This window comes from Anticarsia gemmatalis, chromosome 12 (assembly GCF_050436995.1).
Source record: "Anticarsia gemmatalis isolate Benzon Research Colony breed Stoneville strain chromosome 12, ilAntGemm2 primary, whole genome shotgun sequence".
NCBI classification, from domain to species: domain Eukaryota; kingdom Metazoa; phylum Arthropoda; class Insecta; order Lepidoptera; family Erebidae; genus Anticarsia; species Anticarsia gemmatalis.
This window is the reverse complement of record NC_134756.1, coordinates 4,192,170-4,205,893: the sequence shown is the minus strand read 5'-3', so window position 1 is coordinate 4,205,893 and position 13,724 is coordinate 4,192,170. Positions and strand designations below refer to the sequence as shown.

The following is a 13,724-nucleotide window of genomic DNA, read 5'->3' as shown; positions in this document are numbered from 1 at the left end:
TTTGACCCCGTCCTTGTTTTGACCTGAAATGACATTGTTTTGACCCAAAGGCCTTGCACCCTATAGTAACATTGACCTACTAAGACTATTTATGACTAAACTAAAAATACGCGAATTATTCATCCACTAGGCAGAAATTGTGGAAAAAAATCTAGATTTGAGTATTTCCCGTCTACAATTCTTTATATTGTAGCAGTAATGACGTAGTTTTATTTAATTTGGAATAGAAATACCTGTTTTTACAATTCAAATGTAATTTGTAAATTTCGTCTGTGTCATCAATATTCCGTGTAATGTATTAAAATGAGCGATTTGAATTTAAGAATATAAAAATAACTATTTATCAATGTTTACGTATGTTTTTTAGAACCTATTTATTATTGTCCATTACTGGGCAAGGGTCTTCTCCCGAAACTAAGGACGGGTTAAGCTTTTAATTTCTTACGCTGCCAAATGAGGGTTAGGGATCATATTATATCTATCGATGAAATATACATGTAAAAATTCCGAAGACTAGTTTGAAGTGAAGCTAGTTAAATCAACTACAAAGAAAAACGCAAGCCAAAAGGTTATACCTATACCTTCAAAAATAAAGCTGAGTGAGTATAAACGAGCACTCAATGAACTATAATCCAACAACTTAGTAGAGTAACTTAAAATTAAACGATTTATTTAGATTTTAATCAATAATTTTGTGTATTTCCAAAATAAAGTAGCAGTATCAGGCAGGCCACCGTTAGCTGCATAAGTGTACCTTCGTCAGTCGCGAACCTTGCATACAAGGCTTCCTACTAAGTTGTTGAACTATAACAAATTGCTGTTTACAACAACAGTGTAACAACGCAAAAACGCTTCGCCCACTGGCATTTTTTTCACTTAACCTTTTTAGCGGCTTTGTACTAAATGAAAACGGAGGCAGCGCCGTTGTGACGCACATACCTATGTACTCAATGCGTGCTGAACTGAGCCTTGAATCGGTATTACTTTTGTATGTGAAAATATCGGTACTAAAAGTAAAACTTGTGAAATTGTTTCATATTTACATAAAATCACGCCTTTTTCCCATAGAGGTAGGCTAAAGTCCTGCTTGCTTTCCTTACAAACTACTCCTGCTTAACTCAAATCACACACATTGTTTTGAAGAAATAATTAAATTTTATTGTGAAAAATATTGTTGGTAGTATAAACGGTTGTCTTCATTATGACCGATATTATTTTAAGGAGTTAACTATGTAGTAATAATATCATTTTCATTTTATTTCTCTTTTAGGTCAAATGTAAGTACATAAGTAATAAAAATAAAAATGTTTAACAAAATTGCAATAACGCGCTATTCTTTTTCTTGTTTGTAACATCTGGGGGCACGGAAGTGCCCCCGCAAGTCGAGCAAAGAAAAAGCGGCACGGCCGTAACATCCTTTTCTCGAAGCAATTCGGGCTATTTTTGACACCCCTATAATTTCGTTGTGGATAAAACAAGAAGCCTGGATTTTCAGCAACTAATCAGTCATTGTATAAATACGGTATATTTAAAATTTCAGTCAATTTGAACCAGTAGTTTAAGAATGACAACTTGTTAAAATTTTGAATTTTGTCACTCACTGATTCACTGACTCACTGACTCACCGATCATCAAAAGTCTAAGGTACTTCTAGCAGACTTAGAAGCTTAAAATTTAGAATACAAATAGGGTTTAGTGTCTTAATCATGGGAAAAATCTAATATTTTCTAATTTCGGTCCAGTTTTCTAAATACACCAACTGCAACAATAACTTTGTAATCCCATATAAATGTATAAGATTACAAGGTTACATTTGCAGTTAATGAATTATTATTACTGTAGAAAATAAAATAAATAGGTGTAACTAGGTACATACTATATGAGGCATAACGGGAGGGGGTATAGGGTGGGTAAGGGTGTTTAGCCCATGAAACTGAACAACATTCTCATAGGAAAATATGTTGAATTATGAAAAAATAACGTCTTTCCATACAAATTGGACTTATGTTCGCTCTACAAAAAGAAGTGAGATGCCATCAAAAACATTCTGTAAAAACCTCAAGTCTCGCCGTAAAAAGTTGTGAGATCTATTTAATACCAAGTCGATTAATCTATTTAGTCTCTACTTAAAGGACCTTCTGTCTTAAGTTATTACGTATGTTATTATCATGCCAATTTAAAAAAAAATACCTTTAAAACAAATAGATCGACTTGGTCATCGCAAGAAAACACAAATTCGCCATTAACATTTCAGGAGCATTAACTTCTCGTCGTGCTGTGTAGTGTGATACATACTACTAATCAAATCATGCGATGGCCAGGTCGGTCTATTTGTTTTAAAGGTTTTTTTTTAAATTGGCATGATAATAACATACGTAATAACTTAAGACAGAAGGTCCTTTTAGTAGAGACTAAATAGATTAATCGACTTGGTATTAAATAGATCTCACAACTTTTTACGGCGAGACTTGAGGTTTTTACAGAATGTTTTTGATGGCATTATCTATTCAGAAAATAACAAGCATAGACTAATTAGGAATCAATTAAAATTTAAATAGAAAAAAACACCACGTCGGAATTCTGACATTCTCCAAAGAGAAAACATCTTACAAAAAAGGTATTCTAATTAAAAATACAAAACAATAGTCCGTTAATCAATTATCTTGAACAAAACAAAATCAGACTGTCAAGCGAAAAATTTATTGACTATTTTTTAAACCTTCATTGTGCGTAGATCGAGGTATTATGCCAGTATTTTTTTCAAAGATTATCTTGTTTTTAACACCGTGTTTTTTATGTATGCCGTCAATCTAAGACATTAGGCAAAAAAACAGGCATAAGGCATAGTTAAAACTCGTTTTGGTATTATGAATACACTAGATTCTATTCTGAATGTTAACAAAACAAAATTAACCTGTCAAATGTTATTTATTGACTAATTTAGATATTTATTCAATACAATTTTTTTGTACGGTCCAAAATGCTGCAGGAAAATCAACGCTAGGGGATTTTTTTTATACAGATGCTGATTGAAACAGCCTAGGCAGTGATTGCCGGCAGTTTATTGATGTTTTGTTTAAGACGCAAATTGTATGAATAATTAAAAAAATATTAAGATTAATCTATCGAATGTATAGTTTATCGTCTGCGTAAAATTTCCGATTAGAATATTCGTCTTGGAAAATAAAATTCTACGAAATAAAATAAAATATTTATGAGAAGTTTAAATAAATCTATTATGTGGTTCCCCTAATCTCACAAACCCTTTTCCAGTACGTCACAATAAATTTTCAAGCCCCTTTTTATTACACACCAAACCAGATATTTGAACATTATTTCTTCTTTTTGTAGCAATATAATTTAGTTTTTCGTTTTGGTAATTCAAGTTTTTGCCTTTTATTTTTTGACATTCCTAATAATGAAGACTTATGACTAGTTTCCCTACCTATCAGTGGGTAGTACTAAGCTCATCAAATTGAATAACAATAGCAATAAATAGTTTCATATTTTTGTCGTAGATATATTTCCTATCAGTACCCGTTTAGGTAACAAGAAACATAAGAAAACAAATCAGTGTCACCAAAGAACACAAGAACGCTTATGAAAACATGATAAAAAACCGAAATTTCAATAAACTACCCCCACTAAAAGCCCTATCATTATTATAACGTAAACATACTATTATTTATTATTGCTATATTTTTTGTCATTAAACTAAACTCCGTATTGACGTCAGTTAATATTGTTGTGCTACTTTAATAAATAAAGGTTTGAAATAATCAAGGTTTGACTAATTAATTTTAATTTACATTTTTCAATTGTAATTATAGCTTTCCTTTCTAACAATAGACTGACGCATATAAAAAAGTCAATATTTCAGAGAAGATGATCAATTCAGAAAATCGGTCAGTATTATCGAGTTTCGGGAGTTTGACATTTAAAAATGTACTGCATAAATAGTACCTAGGACGCCCGCTAGAGGTGCTGATAAGATTTTCATGCAGAATTTCTCCAAAGCTAGACGGTTGTCGATTGTCAATATTGGTAGAGAATCGCGTTACAGTAGACAGAGAGCTATTTTGGTTCAATTCGATTTTTTGTTTGTGGTCTATAGTAAAGTCCCTCGAAACACGTAAATTATATTAAACGAGCTAGTATTTAATGAAATTAAATTACACATACCTGAGTGGAATATGGACGTTTGGGTATTTCCAAAGTTTAGAGTATCTTCCTAATTGGCACAAGATCATAAAAGATATTTAGAGCTAATAATATGTCGCGTTAAGAGTAACATTCCAGTACCTGTGCGGTTTCTACGAATTAATTATATGAATTTAATCTCCTTGGCAACAAAACTGCATTTGCTCGAACGATTCTTAGCCATTTAGGACAACGCCATAATTTAATGAGTTACATATTATTTTCTGTTTTATTTTTATATTTATTAATTTAATTCGTCTTTATTAAGCTGAACAAAACCGCAACATTTACATACAGAAATTGATTTCTAATAATTTTAAGTGCAAATGTCACGAAATATTGGAAGAACGAATTATTTAAATTTATAGTCGAAACCAATTTGAGACCGCGAATCGTGATTCACATTCATTCTTAAGTATTTTTAAATATGTGGGTTTTGGAAATAAATACATTATTAACTACTAATATTACTCCTCATTAACATATAATTCCTCCATTGCATTGGACTAAACTCAATCTACCCTTATAACGAGGTAAGCTCAGTAACGCGAATGTGGGCAGTCATTACTATTGAGTACCTATCGACAATTTGACATTTCAAATGAACGGACAAAATAGTACTAACAGTGCCCGCTAAAAGCGCTCATCAGATTTATACAAAACTAGCTGACCCGCACAACTTCGCTTGCGTCACATAAGAGAGAATGGGTCATAATTTTCCCCGTTTATGTAACATTTTTTACTGGCAATCTGCTCCTATTAGTCGTAGCGTGATGATATATTTATGTATGTATAGCCTTTCTCGATAAATGGGCTATCTAACACTGAAATATTTTTTCAAATCGGACCCGTAGTTCCTGAGCGCGTTCAAACAAACTCTTCAGCTTTATAATATTAGTATAGATTTCTTGTTACCTAGTTGTCAGCAGTCGATAATGGTAGAGAATCGCGATTTCGAGTTTATCTATGTTTGAAACCATTTCATTCCATGAAATACAAGCTTAAGCAGTTTATTAATGTGGAAATCTGTGTTATTAACAAAAAAAGATAGCTCTGGGACTAAGATTAATAAATAATATTAATAAAATAAATTTAAATCAATCTAAACTTAGTCACTTCCCACTATTACATACACAGTTATTTTTAGACACTAGTATTTTAAAATAAGTTATTTATACGCATCTTAATTTACATAACTCATTTATTACTAAATCCCCATTGTTATTTTGAGGTTATATGTCGCATGAAACGTTGCAAGGATTGACAATGCCGAATGATGTCATACCAAAACTATCGTCAATGGATTTTAGAAAACCAAGGTTAAAAAACATGGATATTTCTTCAAATATATTAAAATATGGAAAGCGAATTGTTAGGATAGGTAACTGTCAAATCTGACAGTTCAATGAAATTTTAAATAATGTATACGGCTTTGAATGTTGTCGTGTATATAGCGTTGGTTTTCTTGCTCACATGTGCACAGTCATTTAACCGAATTCGAGAGCCTAGGAGTAATTTCTTTTTCTAAAAGTAAAAATAACCTAAAATCAGCCTAGCCTTTTTTTCAACTATGTTGGAGTAGGCTTCTTGTCTCACTAGATGCAGATGAATACCAGTATTTTACAGGGAGCGACAGCTTATCGGACCTCTACAACCTAGTATGCGGTAACTGTTACCTCGTACAATAAAACAACAACAAGGTGTCAACAATTCGCCACTACGATTCTTTACAAGTAAAGAGTTGCCGAAATCAAGTCACCCACATGTTTGTGTCAGGTAGACGATTTTGGCAGGTACTTAGATAGGCTTCATTACAGGTACCTAATTCGATATTTTATTGCCTAGGTCAAAGTTATAAATCTTCTGCGTCCATATGGCAGTCAGAAATATGTTAATAGCAGTTCATATTAGTAATTGAGACGGTATTAGTGACATCACTTAGTAAGTCATACGGTAATGGTTACTAAAATTAGATATTGCTCATATTCTATTTTAAGTAGCAGTTAAATATGTAACTAAGGGTAAATATAGAGCATAATAATGTTTAATCATTAGGATGGCATACGAAATTTCGTAAATTTATGATTACACTGTGTTACCCTGTCAATTATTTTGTTACAACGTGGCAGAATTTCCGAATGTACTTTCTATGTAAAATAAGTGAATCTTCGTTCTTAGCCGTAGCAATAATCACATTGGCGAGAATTGTTTATAAAGAGCGATGTCCAGCTAACTATCATAAGACCCAAGAGAGTCTAGTACAGATCGACAGTCTAAACGAAAGCAATATGAGGACACAAAACATGGAGAAATAGAAACAGAAAAGAACAAGGTGTTAAAGAGTAGAACAACGAACAAAATAGAAGAACAATAAACGAAGGCCAAAAAATCCGAATATAACTTTTTTTTTATACATTAAAAATCACATCACAAAGTCCCCATAAACAAGCTACATTGTACTACAAATCGGCATGTCCAAAGACCCATCAATACCGACTTCCGACCAACAAAATGTCCAGTTTAACAAACGACATCCTTACTTCGAATTCCATTGTGCTGTCCTGACTTTCATCACGTATATCAGTTGATATTTCTGTACCAAAAATGGAACAGCAGTGAGCCTTAAAGGGTGTTCTGACGGGCTCGTGACGTCAGCAGCCTGGTATTCGAAGCTATGACGTCAGAATGCTTGATGGATGGACAAGGGAGAAGTGCTTTGAAGAGTTGACAGTTGATTAATGTCCTTGCTGGGTGCAGCTGAATGTAAATGCACATTTATATTTAAAAGCGCGGGTTTCTACATCCATATTGAAGTTTTTTTTTTGTGTTATTTTTAACATTTTTAATATGTTGGCAGGTGTGACTAAATTGCAAGGGGTCTTTACAAGTTTTATCCAGGTGCGAGCATCTTATACTAATACAATTTATTTAGATCGCAAAAGAGACTGACTTAAAGTTAATAACCAGTTGACCTGATAAAACTCTAAGCTTTACATATTTGTTTTTAATTACGTCTTACAAAAGACAGATTTTGCATTTGGACTATCGCACTGCGTCCAGCTACATTTGGCAGTCTACCGTCACCTACATTCTACATAACTCTTACTTAAGTATGCACATAACTACAGTCTACAAATCCACTCAATAGTACCGGTACTCAACATACCTAAAACAAAATATGTAAACTATGTCGGTAATAAATCGCATCCCGGACCGACATTCACAGCTGTCGCGTCGCGCATACAATGCGTTTCAACCTGCCTCCGAGCACGTTCAGATATAAAAGAAAGCCTTAAAGAGAGTTGTGACGTCACTGTGACGCACGACACGACCGAGCATTCGAACCGTGTCCGATGACGTCACGGAACTGGACCGTGCACTATGCAAGGGAATTCTTTTATGAATGGAGTCTATGAACAGATGGTTAGTTGTGGTAGTCGGGAATTTTAGATTTGATCTCCTTAAAACGATGGAATTTTATCCATTTCTCAAAAAATAGAAGCTAATTTTGCTTACAATATTTTGTTTATTTACAGAGGTTTTCAAAATTCTTAGGTACTGTTATGAATTAGAGAATCAAGAAATAGCTTCATTTGATGGATCGTACGATATAACAATGTCCCGATCATTATCTATAGACTCTAAGACTACATTCTATATCCTCCAGGCATCATGATGTAGCTTAGGAAGGTTAGGTTCGTTAATAATAGACTACCCAACTAGCACACAAGCTGCTTATACAGTCGTTATACAGCCTGATAGTTGCATAAGAGTCGTTCAAATGCTGTACAATTCTCTATAAGTTGTATACTAGCTATTTAAAAAACCCTTTAACAGCTAGGCGGGACAGTAGCCGTTTAGTAGGAAACTAATGACTTATAGTGATATATGAGCATGTAATTGCATCGCTAGACAGCCTAGGGAAGTATAACTGAGTTAATGGAATCTTCTATAACACCGTTAACTGTATAAGGGGACTTTAGGAGATAAAGGAGTTTAAACGGAGTTATGCGTTGCGCTTATAGCGCTCAAGAGCGTAAATAAGCTTTTTGTAATGCCTTAGGTTCTATAACAGATTTTTTTAGGGCTAGTGTATTACTCATCTATAAAAGAGTTGCGTAGGTCTTTAATAGCGCCTTGAGCGTTATATCAGATATTTATATGGCTTCTGTACGGCAAATAGATGTATAAGGTATCATTCGAAACATTTTTACAGCCATGGGGATTACAGAATTATGTTAAGCACCTAAAGCGCTATAACCGAGTAATATACCTTTATACTAAAGCTTAAAATTATTATCATAATATATTTACATAGGTGCAGTGGTGGTTCAGTCTGTCAACTGTTTTTAAAGAAAAAAAAAAATAAAATAAAATAAAATAAAATAAAATAAAATAAAATAAAATAAAATAAAATAAAATAAAATAAAATAAAATAAAATAAAATAAAATAAAATAAAATAAAATAAAATAAAATAAAATAAAATAAAATAAAATAAAATAAAATAAAATAAAATAAAATAAAATAAAATAAAATAAAATAAAATAAAATAAAATAAAATAAAATAAAATAAAATAAAATAAAATAAAATAAAATAAAATAAAATAAAATAAAATAAAATAAAATAAAATAAAATAAAATAAAATAAAATAAAATAAAATAAAATAAAATAAAATAAAATAAAATAAAATAAAATAAAATAAAATAAAATAAAATAAAATAAAATAAAATAAAATAAAATAAAATAAAATAAAATAAAATAAAATAAAATAAAATAAAATAAAATAAAATAAAATAAAATAAAATAAAATAAAATAAAATAAAATAAAATAAAATAAAATAAAATAAAATAAAATAAAATAAAATAAAATAAAAAACATTTTCAAACTATTTTAATATTCAACGACTGACCCCTAAAAGTACGAGTAAAATGCTGGTGTGTGACCAAAACAGTTATATTGAAGCACTCCTATGCCACAACTGCAAAACCTTGAGGTCTACAACAGCAAACACTAGAGCCTTTGTACAGCTTAAGGCGCTAGAGCAGATGTAACCAACTCTGAGAGCTGCTTGATCGAGACGCCATTATAGCATTTGGTAAACATATTTTTTGAGGTTATTACGATCTTTTGAAGATCATATAAATCTATAGCCTGGTAACGTTAACATAATTAAAATCATTTTTTATTACCTATAACCCTAATTAAATTATCTGTAACCCTCAAAGTCTTATTTATGTTCAAAATACAATTTCCAAATCCACATATCTATATAATTTTTGCACTTCAAACTGAATATTTTGAGGGCGCATGAAAATATTGACGATAATATACATATATATTGACAGCAAACTTGAACTCGCACTTTCATATCACGTACACAAAGAAATAAAAGCGATAGACTACTTGTTATTTTAATAATCCAATCCGTAAAAATAAAATGTCTCCTCATTTGTCACTGATGATTCATTTTAAAAAAATATATTTAGTTTACACCATAATAAACCTACTATATTACTAATTTAGAGCGTTAGCATTTATAACCGTTACACAGTAGCGCTAAAATAAGGTAAAGGTGGTATAATCGCGCTGCAAGAGCTTTTTCGAACGCTCGTGGCGCTAACCACCTCTGTACAACAGCTGGTAAGCGCCACGAAGCTGCGAAAAAGCTCTTGTAGCGCGATTATACCACCTTCATCTTATTTTAGCGCTCCTGTATTACTACTATACTACGTACTATTATAATTACTATTTACGACCACTGTAGATCCAATGTCGAGCTATAAGCTGGACAGTATGGGCCTATTTGACGCTACAAGAGATCTGTAGCCGCTTATAGAACCACTATACTTCTTACCAAGGAGCCTAAGGCGTTATAAAAATCCTTTAACCGGCCATTGTACAGCTTGTTATAGCGCTTGTGTGCTAGTTGGGTATGGTTTTACGAAGCTGATTTTGTACGTGGCATGGGTTCTTTAAACCGTGCTTGAAAATTGATAGGAGTCAATTAGCACGAGCCTAAAATTAAGAATCCTATTTTTCATTTTAAACATTCCTAAAATAAGTTCAACCTACAAAATCGTGGTTTTATCCCACGCCTTAGCTTAACTTCTAAGAAAATATACATGTTGAACACCTATGCTGTCATTATTGTTACCTTCCAAGAATGCATAGACAGACGACAGACTGCAAAACGTGCTCAAATATTAATTACATATTAATGAACTAAAGGAAATGAGAGAAATGTATTGTCATTCACCTGCGTCAATACATTCTTTACTTTGTTAATGAATATGACTCATCATTTCATAAGCTAGCTTTTCCATGCTTCGTCGACGTGGAAAAGGCTATGCATTTCCATGGGATAAAATGTATCACCTACCTAAATTTCAGTTCTATCATTTTAGCGGGTTCTATGTGAAGTAGAACAAACAAACAGACATTTAACAATATAATTATAATTCAAGTCATAATTTTGTAATGATTAATACGAAATTAGAAATCACCTCTTTCAAAATAATGATTTTTAACCCTTTAAAAACTGATTATGGCTGATTTATTTTCAAGGAAATTAAATTTTGCGGTTATATTTACGTCATTTCAACCACTCATATCTGGAGTTGAATTGTTTTGCACTGGGCGGATCTGGAAGTCGGTTGACGGATAACCAAATAAAAAATATTCTGGAACAACCAACCATACTTATCAAAGCTAACCGTATGACGTAGAATACCTGTCAATAATTTCAATTAAACAAGACGCTGCTAAACTTGTACATTTTTTTTCAACAGGTTATTGCCCGACATTAAGTACCTATCTTTATAATTAGAATATAATTACGTCAATACAACCTCATTATGAATCACATGATTTAATTAAAAGCCCTTTAAGACGGAGCAGGAAACGTATTGTATGATTAAGTAATTATTCATTTATATTTTTATTTGGTTAAGACATGACTGTTTGTGTTGTTTGTTTGTTTATTTGTTTCGTGGGTGGTCTAGATGTTGTTAAAATATCTTCAATTCTACAGACACGAAGCATCCTTCATTGTAAATATATTTATGGTTCTTATGAGCCAGAATTGTTTAAACATAGCTCTATTTAATCTTTCTACCTTACCTTTCCATATTTCCACTATTTTAATACATAGTACTTTATGGCAAAGTAGTTCATCAAACAGGATTGTATTATGGGATGAAGCAGGGCACCCTTTTTCACATTCAACTTGATGAAAGAAGAAAAAAAACCACACACTTGAGGATTTGGTAAATCATATACAGAAAGATTAATCTAAATTGTTTCCTGTCGAAATCGAGTAGATAATGCTAATGCTTTTTTCTCTACCACTTTCACAAAGTTTACACAAATTAAAAAAAAACATATTTGTGCCAAGTCTTTAGCTGCTTGATTTCAAAACAAAAGTCTACTTGCGTCACACATACATATAAACAAAGATCAAGACTAGAAAACCAAAAGTCTATTCAAATTAGTCTGAATTTTGTTTTGGTTGCTAAGCGTCTTCAGAAACTTTTATCATGGGTAATAAGAAGTGGAAAATTTTTCGCCAACGAACTATCCTCACATAGTGTTAAGTAATTAAGTATGTAGGCAAGTACTCTAACTGATGACTCTGCATCCAGATATGGGGTTTGACGTCCGTCTGACGTAAAATGTCTATAACAATATTGTATGTCCATTCACGAATTGTAATGAGATGTACGCTGATTTTATTGAAATTCATTGTAATGTTTTCTATTTGAAATTTTAGATCTTTTGCTTAATAAAACATAGTGTAGAGAGTGGATTTAATGAAATGGTTTCTTTTGCTATGGTCGTAAAATTTGCGAGAGGAACTTAAAAATTATTTGCCTCGATTTTTTTTTATTTTGTCGTTTACCATTCATATTGTAGCTGCAATTTAGTCTTAAACTAGTTAACTCAAATTTAATTCAAAATATTAAGAAAAATAGAATATTATTCCTAACAAAATAAATATTTATCTCATTCGTTACGTACAACTCTACCAAACTCTACTCTCACTATAAACTTAAAAGACGTGTAACGCCATCTATGAATACGCGCATAAACTAATTAAGTTAGGCCAGTTGACGCGCAAAGTTGACTTTGAATGGATCATTTAGTAATTACAGTCACGATAACTAGATGGCGTTACAAGTTCTTTACGTTCAAAGCTTATCGTTTTATTGCAAGCGGAATGTTTACAAACAAATAAGAGGTTATGTGCAAGCACTTATCATAAGTGCTTTAATAATTTCGCACTTACGACTAGCTAGTGTATCCTAGATATTACATGTGTTAGAAGCTTTCTAAAAACTTGTTTGAGAGCCCCTATCTTATAGACATCACAAACCACAGAGTTATTAATAGAAGTTACAAGTAGGTACATACAAATCAGTAAATACAAATCTACGACGAATTTTAATTGTTGCTTCTTAGATTATAGGTTGTTAATAATTAAATAAATGATTGTTTTCTGAAATAATGTAATCATGTAACCTATAAACCGAAGAAACTAAAACTATAAACAATTTAATACACAACATAGTTAGTAGGCACTTAGTTAGACAAACTTACCTTTTTCAGCGTTTTATTGACATCAGCATTAGGGCTGGGCATATAAAAATCCACAATTCCGAGCAGACAATCATCACAGCGGCACACATCACTAGGCAGCGAGGACATTGACCCGAAACTACTGCAACTATCCATGGAATCAGTCCGTACCAACTTGCCCGTACTCAGAGCTTCCATCTTCGCCACAAGTAACGACTCCATCAAAGACCTTGGTCTCGCTGGAGAACGGGAACGACGCGCGAAATCCGGCGATAGAGGTCTACAGCGGTCTAACACATCGGGCGATAATGGCCTATGGCGGGAAAAGTTCAAGGCAAGGTCGGGCGATAACGCGCGTCTTGAGAGGTCCGGCGAAATAGGACATGTCAGTTCGGACGATGAGGTCCTAGTGAGGGGCGGAGTCGCGCTCCGGCAGTGCGATGACGTCATCTTCGTCGCCCGCATCACTTAGCACTTTAATATACGGTTATTGTCATAACTTCCGAGATCAGAGTAAATTGGTTGTCTATTTTATACTGTTGGTGTGTCGAATGTGCTGTGAATTTTATTTTATGTTCGTTTTATTGATGTAGAGCTAATAGTGGCTATGACTGTAAATAAGCGTAACATTTTTGCTTGTTCTAGTAAGACTTATTATCTTATTTTATTAGAAATCAAAAGTTGGAATAAAGAATACTTAAAACTCTACCATGTTATTGCAAAGGAGTCTCTATCATTAAAATATTTTTTCATAAAACATATCATAATAACAAGACTTTTTTTTTATATTTCTTAGATAAACTATTACAGAACCCTAGCAACAAGAAAACGAAAAAGCGTTTAGTACAATTTAATAATATAATCTTACTAGCTTTTAGCCGCGACTTCGTCCGCCACCTGATTTTTTCCATAGGCATACGTCATTTTCCCGGGGTAAAAAGTAGCCT

General features: G+C 32.4%; 1 protein-coding gene across 5 annotated transcripts in view; it reads right to left on the bottom strand.

Annotated features, from left to right (window-relative positions):
• IP3K2 (Inositol 1,4,5-triphosphate kinase 2) overlaps positions 1-13,724 on the bottom strand; it is a 177,944-nt gene that overhangs the window by 76,218 nt on the left and 88,002 nt on the right. Inside the window, exon 2 of one of the 5 annotated variants that reach the window (XM_076121296.1) lies at positions 12,799-13,333. The exons of 1 other annotated variant lie outside the window; for it this stretch is intronic. In XM_076121296.1, coding sequence (XP_075977411.1) covers positions 12,799-13,242 — 444 coding nt within the window. In that variant the 5' untranslated portion in view covers positions 13,243-13,333. Of the gene's footprint in view, positions 1-12,798; positions 13,346-13,724 lie in introns of those variants that run through there. 3 more of the 5 variants (XM_076121298.1, XM_076121299.1, XM_076121297.1) reach the window with 3 other exon arrangements.